At 32.1% G+C, this 20,070-nt stretch overlaps 1 protein-coding gene across 1 annotated transcript in view; it reads left to right on the plus strand.

Moving 5' to 3' along the window:
- LOC149904200 (prolactin-releasing peptide receptor-like) overlaps positions 1 to 19,306 on the plus strand; it is a 72,388-nt gene extending 53,082 nt beyond the window's left edge. The window contains exons 2-3 of the mRNA XM_090107778.1: positions 13,243 to 14,646; positions 19,201 to 19,306. Coding sequence (XP_089963904.1) covers positions 13,331 to 14,646; positions 19,201 to 19,228 — 1,344 coding nt within the window. The 5' untranslated portion in view covers positions 13,243 to 13,330 and the 3' untranslated portion in view covers positions 19,229 to 19,306. The remainder of the gene's footprint in view (positions 1 to 13,242; positions 14,647 to 19,200) is intronic.
- Positions 19,307 to 20,070: the final 764 nt, after the last annotated feature.

Consider the following 20,070-nt stretch of genomic DNA (forward strand, 5'->3'; position numbering starts at 1 on the left):
AATATTTATAAAATTGTTCCATTTGTATGTATTTTATTACCAATTATTTTTAAAAATTCGGGTTTATATTGTATTTTTTCTATCAATAGGAATGACACAATGCGTGCTCTACCGTCTACGTATTATTATATTATGTTCAAAGTATTTTTGTGTTTGACAAAATGGTGATTTATGAAACGTCTCGGAACATTTGAATCAATGCAAAAATATCGGCAATGTTATTTCTGCGTGAACATTGTGTGGGTAGAACAACATTAACATCTGTCGATGAAAGCTGAAATAATCAATCACTTATAAAAAGGAGTTGTTTATTTTTACATTTATTTCGCATGTCAAAAATGAATTATACAATGCTTTTGATGCTGATATGAACGTAAGGGAGCAAAAAATTTTAACGGGTGAGGTAAGAAATTTTTCTCAATGAAAACTTGTAAGCTTTAAAAGCTAAGAAAGTACCGCAGTGTTGAATCGTATGTACCATTTTTACCAAATTAATGTGATTATTTCCTTCCCTCTTTCAATTAAATATAATTATATTTATTAACAGAGTAATTCCAACCTCATTGTTTCTGTAATCTGATAATAAGAGAACCACCATTTAGGGACATAATCATGTTCAAAATGCCCTCTAATTTCAGCAGTAATAAGGAAAAACGGAGCTACTTATTACATCAATTACACAATACTAATTCGCTAGTAAAATTACTCCTTTTTAATGATTATGTTTACTTATCATAATCATCCTGAGCCCCACAATTCTAGAGGTCACCATACATTTAGCACTCGAGAACTTACATTTATTACAGCCATTACAAAACACAAAATTACAGCAATTACAAAATACAAATTCTCTACTAAAATTACTTCCTTCAATTATCTAAATCCTCCTGAGCTTACCGTAGGTGTCAAACATATGAACACCATACATTCGACATTCAAAAACTTTCAGAATACTAATTGCCTAGTAAAATTACTCCGTTTTGATGATATTTACCTACTTGTGTTAATCCCTCTGAACTCTAATGACCTCTATGGTTCGGCCATAGAGGTCATTATGGACACCTTGCATTTGGCACTCAAACTTTTAGTTAATAACTACGAGCTATTAAGCCTCTTTCCGTAATTGCCTGTTATAATGCCTTCACAAAAGCTTTATGGCTCCCATTTTATTTCTTATTAGTGGTATATCGTAATGAATTTTAAATTGTTTTAATTTGTTTTTCACTGAAATTGTTTTATTTTATTTACCTTTGAATGTGAGAATCGCAACAGTATTTACAGCTGTTGTAAGTCTTACGCCATCTACAGTATTTTTTGATCAACCATGGATTAAAATAGAATCTTCCTTCAACATGCATAAATAGATGTATACGACGAGTATCATAATATTTCATTGTATACATTTGTAATTATTACAATAAATTGCAGCACATTAGACTATTCAATAGTGTTTTAGTTGTTACCTATGTTTAGTGCCAAAGCTAAAATGTATAGCTATGCTTCAACTTTCAAGTTTCACGTCATCAAAACTGTAAATATTATACAGGTTATATAAATCACTTGCAATATTTTCGTATTTATCCAATCCAGAATTTAATTAAACATTTCATGCACGTGTAAGGAAATTAATCAAAATCCAAACAAATAGGGTTTATGCAAGGAGTGTCACAATGAAGGCAATTAGTACGGGGACGGTTATTCCGTTCTTTATTAAATTGCAAATGGTGGAATCCCTGGTTATTTTACTCGTTAAGTTGTAATGAATCAATTTATTTATAGCACCTGAACTGGACTTTTGTTTCATTGTAGGTATTATTACATTGACGATTTCCTACTTATTTTTTCAATGCTGGCTTCATGATAAAGGAATCCATTATTCATTGTCGTAATTACCAATAGAAGCAGAATGCAAGTAGGTACCTACTTGAAATCTGTAGCAAAGAATAATAAAGTGGACGTAAGAGCCATGCAACAAGATAATTATTTTTTATTACTATTTTATAAAAAGATTTAGTTTTCAATAAGTATCTATTAACTCAGAGGATTGCAATCGATAATGTATCGATTGCAATCCTCTGAGTTAATAGGGTACTTAGCACAATACAAGACAAATTATTTATATGATGAAAGGCCAAAATCAGTGCCAAGTTTTCACAAGTAATATCAGGAATATTGATGTGCTTTTTAGATAACATGAAAGTAACTATTAAAAAAAAACTTGTTGTCATGACATCATGTAAACTCACATAATTTCTCAATTATAGCTTAGGCCTTAGATAACATTTTAAAGTTTTTTTTTTTTAAATATCCCGAAAGAGTCACACACACAGACGTACTCGTAATACAATCATTTAAAAAGCTAAAGGAATTGTGGTTAACTATCGTAGACAGGAAGTCTTTTTACCGATTACTTATAGATGTACATATTTAACTTTCATATCTTCTGGTTTTCACCATATTTAACATATACCAATATACTGTAAAGCACACTACTCCAAAACCATGTAATTCAAGAATTGAGAAGGGATACGTAAGAGCTATATGAAAATGTCGACGTCACAGCGGGTGCTAAAAGCTCTGAAACCTTATCCGAGAGGTTATTGTACAAACTCCAACTTTGATTGACGATGGATCCAATAATGTGTCATTTGCATTTATTACGTACTTTGATTTGGGTAATATCATATTATGATAGTATAGTTATGTGGTTGAATGTGTGTGTGTTTATCTTTTAATTTAAAATAAGGTATTCGAAGCGACTTCTATAAAATGAGTTGATATTTTATTTTTAATTTAACAATCACATACCTATATAGTATTTGAATTAGAAATAATATTTATAGCCGTAATTATTCGCCCGAACGCCACGAATTATTCGAACTCCTAGGCGCATTATCCTGTATCCTGACAGACTTAACTATAAAATATGTGAATTGAATTAAAATAATAGTTAACATAACAATCTACATAAAATTCACACAGGAACATATAAAAGTATGATATGTATATTTATACTTGAATATATGGATGCGAAGTTATTTGATATATTAAAAATATTATAAGTTTGCAGAAAATAAGATATTCCACTTATATGATTAAAATGAACAATGCATTTTTATAAATGAATTCATACGACCAAGCAATCCGATTTTAACGATGAGCTCTTAAAAGCTTTTTATCTTTTAATTTAAATGGTAAGGGTTTTTGCTGCGTATTTTTTTAATGAATTAACTGATATATATATATATTATAACAGTATTTTCTTCTTTTACAACATTAGATATATAAATTCTCTCATAAACCAAATATAATATTTTATCACCACTAGTTTGGGAACACCATCATAAAACGCGTATTTTTGTAGTGAAACTTCTTTAACAGCGTTGTGAGTTAATATTTCAAGGTCGTATCATGGCAAGACGGTGATTTTGGTTAATCTTTGTATCTTGCCAAAGAAGTTTCACCTCTGACACGTGTGCTCGGCAGACACGCTTTTGTCTGTTGTAATCATATAAAAAGCGACTTTAAAAAGAAACACTACAAAAAAAGCATATTATTATGAGTTACTACGTCATAAAGCTTATCTCGATTTAGATTCCGCTTTTTAATCTGTACTAAAACACATACCATTAATTAAAAGTGCACTCGCATGGAAGATGATAATGTTATAAAATGAAGAAGAAATCTTCAGTGGACGGAAAATGGGTACATTTCCTACGAAATTATACTTTTTGGAATATTTAAAGCAGATTTCAGCACAAGTTTCGGTACGTTTTATTTCAAGAATACATAACGAAAATGCTTTCATGTGTAACTTTCTTTTCATGCATATTTTCTCTGCATTATAATATTACAATAACGATCTGACCCGGCAAATGTTATTCTGTCAGTAGACCCTAATCATGTAGTTGTGTGAGGATTTATTCTTAGAAATCCTGGATTTATTTATACTTATAATAAAAAGTTTAATTTTTGAAGTGAAACTTCTTTATCGGGGTTGGACAAAAATTTTGTGTAACATTTTTGCGTTACGCCGTACGCGTGACATTTTTGCGTTACGCCGTACGCGTGACATTTTTGCGTTACGCCGTACGCGTGACATTTTTGCGTTACGCCATACTCGTGACATTTTTAAGGTCATAAAGAAGTTTCACTTCTTACGTGTGTACACTAGTACACGCACACATTTTTAAAGTGAAACTTTTATTACATCGTCTCAAACTTTTTTTTTTCATATTTCTGTGATAGATAACCCAATTCCCATTTTTTAAGGAAGGCTATATAGCATCACGCTACGACCAATAGGAACGAAGTAATTCGGGTAAAGCCGCGGGGCACAGCTAGTTCATTTAAATGTGCAATAAATCATAAAATCAGTCATCGCCTCCGAAAAGATTGGTTTAAAATTACTGTCATACGAAAACTACGTAACAGCTCAAAAGTGAAATATGAATGAAAGACAGTTCAATATCTGAAAGCTGAACTATATACATTCAATATCTGTACATAATCAGGCCAGGATCAGTGATAAGCGATAAGCCTAGGCCGATATTTCAGCACTATCGTGATATATAATGTCATTGTCAATATTTTGATTCTTGAACCGGATTGTGTAAAACACTAATTGCAAATGTTTGTGCATAATACGATGGGAATGACGTTGAATATCAATCATGAATTTGTAATCACAACATGATGTTCAGTATGTACCAAGCGATACTGCGAAAAAGTTATCTTATATTACAGTGGCTCACATTATTGAAAATCTTATTTTTTAATTCTTGAAAGCCTTATATAACTCAAATTACCTATACATTGCAATCAAGATTTTTAACACATGCAAGAGTATAATTCAGAACTAGAGTTTATAAGTGACTAGCTGTTGCCCGCAGCTTGACTTGCGTGGAAACGATAAACTTTCATCCCCTATTTTACCCCTTTACGGGATGAGTTTTCTAAAATCCTTTCTTAGGGGACGCCTACGTTATGACATCTACCTGCATGCCAAATTTCAGCCCGATACGTCCAGTGGTTTGGGCTGTGCGTTGATAGATCACTATATCAGTCACCTTTGAGTTTTATATATATATATATAGATATATTTTGCACGCCTCATAAGCGAAGCGTTGAGGTGGGAACTACTGTCGCTTCGCGCAAAACATCTGATTTTTCAAAGTTAAAATATCTTTATGTATCATACATTGCACTTGTAAGATAATACATACACACACATATTAAGAAAAAACACTATTTTTAACGTTCATGATATTTTTGATGTCATTTTTGTTATTTAAACTAGTTAAAAAACAGTTTAAAAAAGTTCTGTCTTGGACGTCCGTGTGTCTGTATGTGCGGATCCTTTTTCTTGTTAACACGATAGCGACCGAAATACTTTACTAATCGAGTCTTTTTTTTTCTCTTACGCTTGAGTATGCTCAGGAATAGAACCCTTTCATTTTTCAGGGTCTGATTCGATGTGGTTTAATTGTTATTAAATAAACAAAAATAATAATTAAAAATATTTATTAAAAAAAAATTATGAGGCGTGCACTTTTGGATTTTCCAAATTATTTTAAATAAATAATTTATCCATAAACACAAATGTCGGATCCAACTATTGTATAAGTTTTTTAGACGTTATTAAAATAAAATGGATATAGAATACTGTAGACAGGCTATCATAGAATTCTGATAGTTCTACGATTCCCAGTACCATCGTTCATAAAGTTTTGTAATGTTTTGTATGTTTTATTGTTCCAAATAAATAATTTTGATTTTTTTAATCAATTTCGGGTATGAACAAAATGCGATATGTTTAAAATACATCTAATTTCACATAATCAATTAGATTCAAAACTGTAGTGAAAATAAACGATAAGCCATTATTTTGGTACAAAAATAACAGACTGCTTAAACAATAGAGAACCTTCCAACGCTTGATTTGTACCGTTCAAAGCCATGTAATGTATATTTTAATATAATATTAATCAAACACACACTGAGCTTGTTTAATTAACACTAGAGCGCACGCGCGGGGGACATAGGTCACCCAGTGTATTATATTGCTAAATATTTTTTTAAAGAATCGTGCTTGAGTGTTGTTGTCTCAGGTATTCCCCGACTACCAATCACTGGACATTTTAGCAGCGTGTCAGCTTCCTTGGTGCAACGAGGTGTACTCTGCGATAATATAAAAGTACATGGGTGACGCATGTCCCCCGCGCGAGCGTTCTAGGAAGTTTTTGAAATCATATAATTACGAGTGAAAATCAAGTATACCGCTTTTATTTTTAATGCTCTTATGATCAATTTATACTTTTAAGAAATTATTAATATGTATATGGGTAACTAAAATCGAAATAAAATACTCATATTCGAGTGCTAGGACATACTTATTTTTTATTGAAAATAAAATTTTATTGGATAAGAACAACTTATTCTTAAACTTTATAATTAGATGATTATTTTTACCAAATTTGTAGTTTCCAAAGTAAAAAAAACTGATTGATCACAATAAGCAAAAAATTAGTTACTTTTCACAGAGGTTTATGTTTAGCTCATAATTTAAGTAAAATGAGAAAATATTGATATTTTTTTTGTTTCATCACTTAAAAATAAAGTTGATTCATAAATAAGTACTTCGTTTACTTTTTAAACTCCGATTTTTATGAAAAAAAACGTGCGTCGTTTTGGGTGACATATGTAACCCACGCGTGCACTCAAGGAAAATTTTAGGCGCGAGCGCTCTAGTGTTAATTAAAATGTTATTAATTAAATGATGTTTATGAATTATTTTCTCGGAATATAATAATACGAAAAAACTGTTTTCACTGAATAAATGGGGCATTTTAAATTTGCATTCTGGCTAGTAGCGACCTACCCTAACATGAAATTACTTACATAGGAATCTCATTAAAGCCAACTAGTTTAAATAGACATATTTTATATAACATCACGTATCTTACAAAGACGACTTTATCATAGTAACGTTATGTAATAACTATCTAGTTATAATGTCTTTGTATCTAATGTTATGTTCGCGAAATCTTGACATGAACATAAACTTGATATGACGACGAAACATCTTTAAAGTTTATACAACACTAACTTTGATTTTCGTAGCAAAAGTACAAGCACCGCTTGAGTTAAAATGTCGTATTTTTTAGGATTATATCTACAGGAAAACATCATACATAAATGAACTAACTCCAATTCAACTTATTTTAAGAGGTAATTTACCTTTTCATGCTAAATAATTAATTTGAATTTTCGCAGTATGTAGAAAAGCCTGTGAACAATGTTTACTTTCTTAATATTAACACACAGGTAAACATTTACCAAAACCTATAAAGTATTACCTACGCAGGTAATAAATACATTGTCGGACGTATACAAAACAGTAATTTAGTCAACCTTCAAAATGGTTGTAATCACGTAAATTGAATTCTTCGTGAGATCCGTAGGCTCCCCATTAATTTGCGACGGCATTAATTTCCTTTTTACGACTGCAAATGTTTTCGTATAGCTATTCAGTTAACTGCCGCGTTTTAAGTTATTGGATAATGGCTACCAACATTGCTATCAACGTTATTAAAATTTAACAGGGTATAAAATCCTTCGATTGTAGGACTGACGCGGCACCTAACAAACCTTTTTTATCTGTATTGAAAACCTGTATTGCTGTTGGATTTAAATTTTCGTTTTCCAGTTTATTTTGTACTTATATATCTCTGATAAATGATAATTTCATTCACAATTATATCAATGTTTATTTTGCATTAATTATTTTCTGTGAAAGCGAAGAAAAGCAAACACTGCACCCCATTCAGGTCAGATCCGACCCAAGGTTTCAAGTGGCTTATTATCATAAAGTATGTTCTTGAATGACATACATATTCTCATTACAAAAGGGTTTTATTCATTCTTTGTTTATTGGTTAATCTTGTAGATGTTCCATTTACACTGAAATATAAAGTTTTAAGATTTCATGTGATCGTAAAAAAGGACACTTTAACCTTTTAAAAACCATAAAAAAGCGTTGAATTTTAAACAGTCATGCATATTAATATTTTACTAAAAAAAGTAGGTAGCAAAACTGCTTTCAAAATTTAACCTTAAATAAATTATATACGTGATTTCAACCTATTTCCAGAGTAAATCGTGTTCCTAAAAGTTTTTCTACCTACCCATGACTAATATCTCACACAGCCTCGCCTTTGATATCGAAAATTGTCAATTTGGGCTTGTTTGAACAAATTTGTCTATACTACCCAACTATTCGTGTCGTCAAGCGTACATTCCTTATCAAGCGAATCATGTTTGAATATAACAATTCATATGTCAAAGCTATGTTGTATTGAGTTTGAATTGTTTTAGCTTCATAGACATAATATAGTACTAGTTGTGCCTTGTTGCTTTATACGTCTTTTTCATAACTGCTCTGCTCCTTTTTATCGTAGCGTGATGTATTATAGCCGTTATATATACGTTCCTCGACAAATGGACTATACAGCGCAGAAATATTATTTCAATCCGAAGCAGTAGTTTCTGATATTAGCGCCTATAAAGAAACATATTTAATTTTATCTAACTTACATCGAGAATAACAATAAATATCAACAAACTTACCTAAAATACCACATTATGATGAAAATATTCCACCAGCAAAGTGGCAACTAATTATGACTTTTCCAAACTAATATAATAATTTGAGACTTTCAGAACAATATTACGTGATACTAATAAATAAAAATGTTGAAGCACTTTCAAATAAGTTAGGCAATCATTAAATTAACAATCAATAGAACAGTTTTGTTAGTTATTATTTGTTTCAGTGGTACTGAAAATTATTTTATATTATAGAACGGGTTGATCATTACAGAGTCATTGTCTTATTAGTCAGTTAAAATGACTATTAGCAATACATTATGTAATTTACGACAAAAAATTTCAAATAAGCTATTAGGAACATTATCAGCTAGCTGTGAAGCCGGCCCTAAATTTCATGATACCCAAAACCTTATTTACTTGACTTAATAACTATTTTTAGTATGACCAAATTTTAATAAAATGTATAGATATATAGGAAAAGTTAAAAGCAAAAATGCTTTTAACTTTTCCTATAACGACTTATCCTATACCATCGAAAACATGAAAGCACGCAGAAAGAAATTTAAACACAGTCCCTTTAATCTCTAGATAACTCTACAAAATCCACTTATGCTTATTAACTCTTAATAACAGTTGAAAAATTCCTTAAATTTCCAGTCTCCTAAAAATATAAGGACCTAAAGGTCTAGAATCATGATGTATTTACGAAATAAGACCCATCTTCAGACACTCTATAGTTCAATAGTCTCTTATTAGAGTACTCCGACAAAAATGTAGGGGTTATTTCCATTACCCTATTAGTGTATGAAAAGGGATAGTTCAAGAAGTATTTTATTGACGAAATATTTACGAATACATCATCTTTAATAGTACCTACTTCACAATATTTACGCAAGACTTGGAATTAGACGAGCCAACTAAAATACACGTGGCTGTTTACCAAAAATATACATACAATTTTATTTTATTTTTACATTATAATAAAAGCAATTAATAGACGACATTATACTATATATCAACTGTAGTCTGTAGACTTAAAACAACCTAAAACTCTTCACTTTAAATAAAATCAATTTTTGGAATGAAAAAATTCGTGAGATAATGAAACATACGAAAGAAATCTATACTAATATTATAGAGCTGAAGAATTTGTTTGTTTGTTTGAACGCGCTAAACTCAGGAACTAAGGGTCCGATTAGAAAAAATATTTTGGTGTTAGATAGCCCATTCATCGAGGAAGGCTATAGGCTATAATTATATCATTCCGCTAAGACCAACAGGAGCGAAGCACGCGGGGCATAGTTAGTATTATAATAAATAAGAATAGAACCACACAGGAAGCGAATCCTGGAAGACAAAACCGTTTCATTTAACAGTTTCCGAATGAAAGCATGATTATTGATTATCCTTCTGGGAATTCCATTGTTAAAGACAAAAAGTTCTTCGTGCTATTAATTTAGTCAACCCTTTGTGAAATATTACGGTATAAGAACAGATATTTCGTCCATTAAAAATACAAATATCAAGTTGCTTGGAAGAAATCGATATAATGACAAAAAAACGAGCCATTGTACATCACTCACGGCATTTGAGTAATGATTGTCATTTAGTTGACACAATAAATAATTATTATCAATATTATATACTAACTTGATACTAACTATCCACTCGCGGCGTCGGCCGCATAATAAAAGGAAATGTATATCCGGGATATAACCTATTCTATGTCCTTTCTCAAGTCTCAAAGTATCTAGACTCTAGGCATCGCCATATGGTGGATGTTCCATGTACCCGGACAAAGCGGTTCGGATCGACATTCTTCATCCGAACCGCGAGGGACTGGAACATGCTTCCTGAGTATGTGTTCCCCGACGAGTACAATATGGGGGTCTTCAAGCGAAGAGTGAACGGGTACCTTCTAGGGAAGCGCGCTCCATCATAGGCCACATCTCAGCTTACCATCAGGCGACGTTGTGGTCAAGCGCATCCCTATCGCACAATAAAAAAAAAAAAAAAAATCTGTACTAAAATTCATCCAAAAGAGTTCAGTGGTGTAGGCGCAAAGAAGAGACAGACAGGCCGACGGATAGACACAGTATTTATTATATGAGTAGAGACAGTTAAGATGTTCCATTATGATTGATTTATAGTTAGTAGTGACTTATACCTTCTGTAGAAGCGTAAAACAAACTATGTATAATAAAGTTTCAAAGTTCATTCTTCATAATCTCATCTCATTTAGGTTTATTAAGAAAGTAAGTCTTTGCGCTCTATGATGTAATTCAAATAAGTTACGAAAAATCCTTTATTTTAATCATTAACACTTTGAATATTATTTGAATATAGCTGTGAAATACGTGCAGTCCCTTTTTTGTTACTTGGTTGCCAAGAATGGCGAAGATTCTTTCGGCGCTCAAATCGTTGCATATAATATTCTTATGCATATATTTCGTGTTATAAAAATCTATCAGTGGGAAGGTTATTTCAACGTCTGTGTTAAAGCTGAGTGTGTGTTATCTAAACCAGTAAAAAACAAAGACAAAGATGAACCTAATCTAAGACGGAGAGAAACCACTGTGAAATCTAGTACCACAATAATAAAAGCCCATAAAATATCTAACCGAGAGGCTGCCACATGCAGCTCAGTATAACAAAGTGCGCTTAATATAAATCATTTTCACCCTATTTTATCAACGATTGCTGAGCACTGTAAGACCATTTCTCGCTATGATTGAAGGATGTATTAAACGGTTATTACGAATGGCACGTGCCCGCTTTCATATTTTTAACTAGTAAGGGAACACGGATTGTCTTGCAGTTTATTAGATTTTAGTGCTGCTTGCTATTATTTTTGTTTTTTGGTATATATTATACAGATATGTTTAATGCCGCACGGGCAAGGCATTTAATATTTTCTGTTTTCTTTGTACTCTAAATTTTATTTGTATTTCTTACTTTCTTTTTTTCCTGTGTGGCTTGCCATTAAAATAAGTGTATTTTCAATGCAGCAAATGCTTCGCGATGCTGCTCGCTCTGTGGGGACCCGCATAATTACAAATTACTTTATCAGACGTACTAGCTTTTTGTGACTTTGGTGTGAATTTACGCTTATAGTCAGACTTCTTACAAGAATATGTTTATCACTGGCGAAATCAGTTGCCATCCAGACAATTATTTCCGATATATATAATACTTGCGGGAAAAGTAGAAAATAAACTTTTATATGGTTTATTCAAGGAAATTGAACATGTGATAAAATCTTTAATATCATAAGAAAATTCTCGTATTTAGAGTTAAATTTTTCGCACAAGGAGTTAGGTTAATTTGTAATGGTGGGTAAGGCTACACTTTGACCAACATTTTGACGTGACAACGTCTTATAATTCGATAGAGCCGGCTGCACGCACGAAAAAACATGACTCATACGGCGTTACCTCGCTCTGAGGCGTTCCATGTAGGCTTGAAGTGCAAGCGTGAGCGCAGAACGAGCGACAAAAGAAGCATAATCGGACGTTGTCACGTTCAACTATGGTCAGTAAACCGACTTTACAGTAAACCAATTTTTTTAATACCGAAAATAATTGATAGCGTCTTACTTTCCAAATATATATGTGTAGGTACGTAGATAATTGTATTCTTGTAATTTGCAAAAGTTCTATACATTTCTGAATGTTGCTTTAATTCTGCAGATGTATAATTTTAAGAGAACACATGACACTAATTGCGTTGCTACGTTTTTAAAATGTACGCGAAAATCTCATATCTTTCGTTGTGGTTATGTTTTCGACTTTTGCAATTTCTACAATTGAGAAAATGAAAGGCTATTTTACTTTAAAATATTCACAGAGCTTAATTTAGATACGTAAAATTAAAACAAATCTTTTGGTATGTATGATTCTATAAACGAGAGATCGTTTATCTTAGGAATATCTTGGAAAACAAACATCTCACAGATTCATATCAGAATATAATTTCAAAACAAAAATTTAATTGAACTGCAATTCAAAGTTTGCAAATACTTCGAATATTTGAAGGAATTCCTAGAAGGAATTCAGCATAACCAAACTCCGATACGATATAATCTATGTTCGTTCACAATCCAATAACATAACTCTCATTGTACCATTTATTTCACGAATTTACGATATACTATGTGTGTTAATGTGTCCTCGTCTTGATGGGGTCATACGGGTTGTCATGGCAACAACACATGCTGTTATCGACACAACATTAGACCCACGGTACATTTAGCAAATGTAGCCCTTTTGACCGTTGAAATAAGATCTACTGTTACGCATTTATCTTATGACTAGCACAGATTGGGAAATACGTGGGCAGAATGTTAACTTTGCCAATCAGGTGTCGGTAATAAATTAAAAACGTTTTATGCGCCTTTTGTTTCAGACCTTCGAATATAATTTATTGTTAATCACACGATTTCGTTTGTTACTTACTTCGAATCAAAACTTTGCTGAAATGCTCTTTAAATGCATGCTTGTAGTTTTATACCGTACCGAAGCCTAAAATTTTTTTAATAATGTTGTCTTGAAATACGAAAGTGTCTTCTAAAAATATATATCCATGGCAATAAGTAAAGACTTTCTTCTGATATTGTTTTTTCTTTATTTCCAGATGGACTGGCAAGAACTTCAACAAACAACAAGATCAAGACGATAGCACCGTTTAACCAAGTTTAAAATGAGTTTACTATGAACCAGCTATGACTTTCAACGGAACAGCCTTCATGGGAGGGGTGCTCATTTTAAAAACTCTCACCGGCGAGTCAGTCGAAGTACTAGATGAGCCGAAATCCAATAGAACCACCGATATCATAGATGTCAAAATAGTCCAAGTCGCATTCTGTATCTTATACTCTATCATCTTCGTTCTCGGTGTATTTGGCAATGTCCTCGTCTGTTATGTCGTGTTCCGGAACAAAGCTATGCAAACAGTCACAAATCTATTCATAACAAATCTAGCGCTGTCTGATATACTGCTATGTGTGTTCGCGGTGCCGTTAACTCCTATGTACACATTCCTCGGCCGATGGGTGTTCGGGAGATCGCTATGTCATTTGATGCCGTACGCCCAAGGGACGAGCGTATACATATCGACACTTACCTTAACCTCAATAGCCATAGATAGATTCTTTGTTATTATCTACCCTTTCCATCCCCGGATGAAACTCAATACGTGCATATTCATAATCATTTTCATATGGGTCTTCTCGTTAGTGGTAACATGTCCGTATGGCTTGTTTATGGGCATTCAGATTACAAATAATAAAACGTATTGCGAAGAAAGTTGGCCTTCAGATAAATCTAGAAAAATCTTTGGCGTCTTCACAACTGTTTTGCAGTTCTTAATTCCATTTTTAGTTATAGCTATATGTTATACGTGTGTTAGTATTAGATTAAACGACCGCGCGAGGTCAAAACCTGGTGCTAAAAATACCAGAAGAGAAGAAGCAGATAGAGATAGAAAGAGACGAACGAACAGAATGTTAATATCGATGGTCGCCATATTTGGAATATCATGGTTACCTTTGAACTTAATAAATATTTTCAACGATTTCTACGCCCAAATGACTGAATGGAAATATTATTATTTGTCCTTTTTCCTTGCCCATTCGATGGCAATGGCTTCTACGTGCTACAACCCCTTCCTATATGCTTGGTTAAACGATAATTTTAGGAAAGAATTCAAACAAGTATTGCCTTTCTTCGAATCAACGGGTGGTGTGAGGAATAGCTATCATTCCGGCCGAATGCCGACACATAAGGCGGATAAAATCTGCAACGGCAATGAGACGATACAAGAAACATTACTAGCATCCTCGTTCAATAGAGGGCCATCAATAAAGCAAAGAATATTAGATGGCAACGGAAGGAAAGATCCAGGAGTGGAGATCGAAAATATTCTATTAGAAGATAAAACAACGATGTTTCATATGAAATCTGATAATATTAATTTGCAGTTAATTGATGAAGAGTCGCAATTTAATGAACCAAAAGAAATGAAGTCAGTAATCAAATTGTAAGTATCAGCAATATCATGAATAACAACAATAATTAATGTGATCTATTTTTTTGCGTTACTTTTATTACATAACTTTATTATTCGTAGATATTAGTTAGCATTTTTCGTTGTGATTATGTTCTATCCCTAATATTGCTTGAATTTTAGCTTCTAAAATAAAATACAGCACGAGTACAAATTTATAAATGCACATTCAAATACACCCTCAACGCAACTGAAATACAATTTCTTTTCATTTTTGAGTCACGAAGCCAATGCAGAAATCACATTATTTTAAAGTGAAGCCACGATGTCTCAAAAGCGAAATCCTTTGCGCTCCAAATTGAAAGAGAAGCATCCTCCAACATTTCACATGTCCCAAACGTTGGAAAAATTCACTAAACCTCAAGATAAACTCGGAATAACGACTCGGAAGCAGCTGTACAAATCTTAGATGTTTACACTTCCATGTTTAATTCTACCCCGTTTTAGTCTGATCCCATTCTTTGTGTGATTAATTGACTTTGTTCTAGTGAGAACTTAGTCAATGCTGTTAAGAGTTTGGCAATTGCTTCTGTGCCGAGATAATACGATTTATGTTGGCTTTTTGCTTTCTAGCTTTAGTTTATATTGACTTCCAGAATTCTTATTATTGTGACTTTTACTGGTAATAAGATCATAGTTACTCTGAAATAAGAAGCTTAAATAATAATGTTTCTAAACATAAAAACTGCAAAGAAACCCGATATTTATAACTTTATTAATTAAAACAACCTTATATTGCACTATAATTTTGTTGAAAATCTTATTAATTATTATTGATATAGTCAATGTTAAGAATAAGTCGAAGCACGCATATGTACGATAGATAAATAAATGTACACAAATTATTATTTTTGTTCAATTCAAAGAATAAATTTTCCGCATTAATCTAAACATTGGAATTACATTTACGTACCGGTTGTTCTTGGAAAACGGAGATAATAAAGACGCTCATTCTATCAGATAGAACAAAAACATCGAAATGAATACGCCAACGCAACCGCAAAATTAATAAAACGATCAAGTACAAAATTAGTTATTGGAATATTAAATGATTATGTACACGTCAAAACGATACCCTCTTTGAATTCTAAACAGCATTAGTAAGTATAATCCGACAGGTTTATCGTTAAGGCATTAGGGGCAAGAATAGGCACGGTTAATTGAAGTTGTTCTTGAACTTTCTAGAACTTTGCTAAACTATTTGTTAGTGTTTAGATTAAACATGTATTATAGTACTAAAAGTGATTTAGCTGCTCACAACTGTTATTTACAAATAGGGGTGCCAAAATTGTCTGTAGTACCCAGTTTAAGATCACTTATTAACTAACCCTTTACGTTAATTGTCTTCAAATACTTGTAAATGAATCAAAATACAATGTTGTAATTTGATTCATTTACAAGTATGTATTTGAATATTACTTATAATACTATGAGTCTGTGAATTATAGTGTTGACTCAATGAATTAGTTTCGTTTATACTATTTTCAGTATCTTTTATTATATACATTATTATTTATATTATATTATATACATGTTTATATTACACTGAGATATAAAAAAGCTGTAACTTTCTAAGTATGCCTTTATCGTCCACAATATCTTATTACCTGAAAAATATTGACCTACAATGGCCTTCGTAATTCAGTACAATATGACGTGATGATAAGTGACGTCACCATGCTTGTTTGATCAGCTTTTAGTGAAAGTTCTTATCTACCAATACATTTGTTTTTAGATAACTGTTCTATGTGAAGTAGCGAACTACGTTTTATTTGATGTAGATTCGATATATTGACGACTACCGCGTTTTTGACGGCATGGTATGTACTAAATAAATAATTTCCATTACCTAAACGTTTCCACTATGATTTAATGTAACCCTATGTAATATTTTATTCTAATCTATTCAACTAAACATCAATACTTTCGCATTTCTAATTTTTACAGTTTTTATAATTTTTATAGCTTTTTAAGCATAACATGACGTCATATGTCGTTTCTTATGCTCTCAAATACATTTTTAAGTGGGAGATGAGAACGCTTAGACGGGAAGTGGGTTTTGAGGAGATTAAAATCACACCCTTATTGTTGACATGTATATAAATATAAATAAAATGTTCATATGTTTTTAACTCAATCCGAATGAGGAATAAATCGCTGGTTTCAATCACTAAAATTTTCATACGATAAACTGATTACTTTTCAAGCGTCTTTCGTATAAGTATTATATCATCGAAGTATGTTGATCTAAAGAGAAGTTTTTGCGATAACCTTTAAGGCTTTGTCAGATAGGACGCGTATTTTAGCGCTGCGTAGTAGCGCTACAGCGTCCTGTTTTAACGTCGCGCGAGGCTTCGTCAAACAGAACGCTTTAGCGCGCGTTAGGACACAGCAATTAATAGTATTAAAGCTGCATGTTGTTTACATAATTATTACTTACGAACAAAACAAGGTACAGCGATATTAACTCCGGAGTCGGAAGAATTTTTTACTTACCAGTTTCATTAATTTCTTCTCCGATTTGTGCCCACAATTTTGCCTTCATTGATATATCTTTATAGTTTATATGAACTATCCTTCGTATTATATAAGCATGGATATTTTCTAACCAATTCTATCAAATTTTCGGTCATTATGCAGTATTTTATTATTATTTTACGCCTATTAACTCCGACGCTAAAATAAAATTTGTAAAAAAATACAACACCCGACGTTAAAGCGTCCTAACGCCGCGACAGAGCGTTGCGTACTGCTAGCGCCGGCGCTCTGTTTGACGGTATTCTACGATGGTAGTAGAATTACACATCTTAGCGTCATATCGCGGCGTCAACTTAACGCTCTGACGCGCGCTAAGTACGCGTCCTGTCTGACAAAGCCTTAATAATTAGAACTTTTTCTGTAATGGGTATAAAATCTTAAACTCGCGTCAGGACACGTGACCTGATCGAAAAAGCGTAAGACGGATACCATTCCAAATTATCAAACATGCTCTACGTTAATAATCAAGTTTTGAGTGCAACCCGTCTTTTTTGATAAAATTGTGTTCTACCTTGAAATGAACCTTGATCGCCTCCTTGGTACAGTGGTTGACGTGTAAGCGTAGAACCCAGGGGTCCTGGATTCAATTCCCGGTGGAGACGAAGAAAAAAAAATGTCTCGGTCTGGCAGGATACAGAAGGCTGATCACCTACTTGTCCCTAAAAGAAAATCGATCAGTGAAACAGATGTATGCATAATGCATCTGCCCCTTACCCCACTACAGGGACACGAGACTTCACACACACTTTGAATTGAAAATTATTATAATTTTTACTCAAGAATGCTTCTTCTTTTTACGTTCTTTATTTCAATCAAACCTTTACTTTCTGTGTTAGCAAATAAGAACTCCCTTCTATTTTATAAGCTTTATTCTTTTGGTTCTTGTTCCTCAAGACATTACTTTGCATTTAGCTACAGAGTTTACGAGGCATGCTGTTTAACAGGCTTGGCTTTTATTTTACTTTGGAAAATAAACTTAATTTTAGAAAAGTTAAGTGTTCCTTTCAAGACCATCCCTTATATAAATTCTGAAACGTTTTGAACATGATGTACTTTACAATTTTTCACTTACCTACCTATATTTCATTTGCAAAATATCTAACCTAAAAATGACTTTAGCATTCAAGCCCAAAAATAAAATATGTGTATTGAAAATAACGTCACCATATAAGTAGGTACTAGGAACATTAATTTATTTTCCTACATATAAATATATAACTTTTAAATCAATAGCATTTATTTCCCTTTAAACAAAATTTAACACACTAACTTTCTTGTATCTCACAAACTTATTATTCCAAACTGGTGAACTATCAAATATTTATAAATTGTCTTCATTTCGTAGGCTCTATCAATTAGGCTTTGATCTCAATTTTAATGGGCGACAGTTGCTTGTAGATCGATGCTTCAATTAACAAAGACCAAACTTCTGTCGATATTTCACACTTAACAGGCTCTATTGACACTTGACACTGCCCTAAGTTGTTTGACAACACCAAACTCAAACCCTTAATGAAATTTATTTCATTACTTTTACTTGTTAGATGTTACTTTTATCATTTTCAACTTTCTGTATTGTAAATGTGTGGTTTAATTATTAATTTTTGTGTCAATTCACAGCAAAATATACAATAAAAATAAACACTTTCTGCCGTCTGTGTATCTGTGTGCTTAGAATTTTAAAATTACGCAACAGATTTGGAAAGTTTTTTTTTTAATAGATAGAGTTCTCGAGGAATATTATTTTCTAAGTTTTAAACGAAGCGGGCGAAGCTACGGGCGGAAAGATAGTCGATTATAAAATGGTCTAGTCCTACTAAATTATTATGCATTCGTATGTTCGTTATTTTCACATTTAACAAGCAAATGATGGCAGCAGAGCAATTGGCCCAAATGGCTTCCCCAAATAGAATTAGGCCAACGCAAAATTCAATTTACATAGATCCATTGAAGATATCAAGTATTAATTAAAATTTTATTTGGTTGCAGGAACTCTCCGACTGCACGCAACGAATAAGTGACGGACTTAACATTAATATAATATTGTTAATTAAATGGTACATTAAATTGTTAAATTGTAGGTTCCTATATATTTGTAAATAATTGTTTTAAATGTAAAATCTCTTTATGTTAAGCGGAATATGAAATTTTACGCGTTACTCGTTGACGTTTGGAGGTTTATGAAGTTATATAGCTTTGTGATTGTTTTGCTTTCTGTGATAGATAAGTTCTGCTTATAGTTATTGTAATATATAGTAATTTACTATTAAGATCTGTATTTGCAAGTTAGTATCCAAACGGCCTATTCGTAAACACCTAGATGTAAATTCTCGTAAAACTAGTTTTAAATTATTATGTTTCTTGAATAAACTTATGAGCCCAATTTCAAATTGGATTGTCCTACTTATACTTAGTATTTATTTTGAAAAAATAGTATTGATGTTGATTCTTTTGTATTATGTTTTTAATTTTGGTTACAATCCAATTTTGAAATTTCGAGTTTATGAAGAAACAAATATAAATGTGTCTTAGATTATTTATTATCTTTAAAATATTTATTGTACAGTTAGTAAACGTAGTATTAAAATAGGTAATATATCTGCTTAAATTAATGTAAAAATAACAAATGTATATCATATTGTATGTTGAATGATTGGAGATGAAATAAAAGTTGATTATTTTGCAATTTTGTTTTATTATATCCTCCAGTGATCTTTGAGTGTTGAAGAATTGAAATAGATTGAAATCAATTTTGATATTCATCTATAAGGGTAAGAAATGAGGTTGATAGAAAAACAGTACCTAGTATTAAATTATAATTTGTGGTAAAAAATAGTTTAACATTAAATTCAGCTAAAC

This window comes from Colias eurytheme, chromosome 12, assembly GCF_061535395.1.
Source record: "Colias eurytheme isolate Ceu_HAF_F1 chromosome 12, ilColEury1 Martin Lab GWU primary, whole genome shotgun sequence".
NCBI lineage: Eukaryota > Metazoa > Arthropoda > Insecta > Lepidoptera > Pieridae > Colias > Colias eurytheme.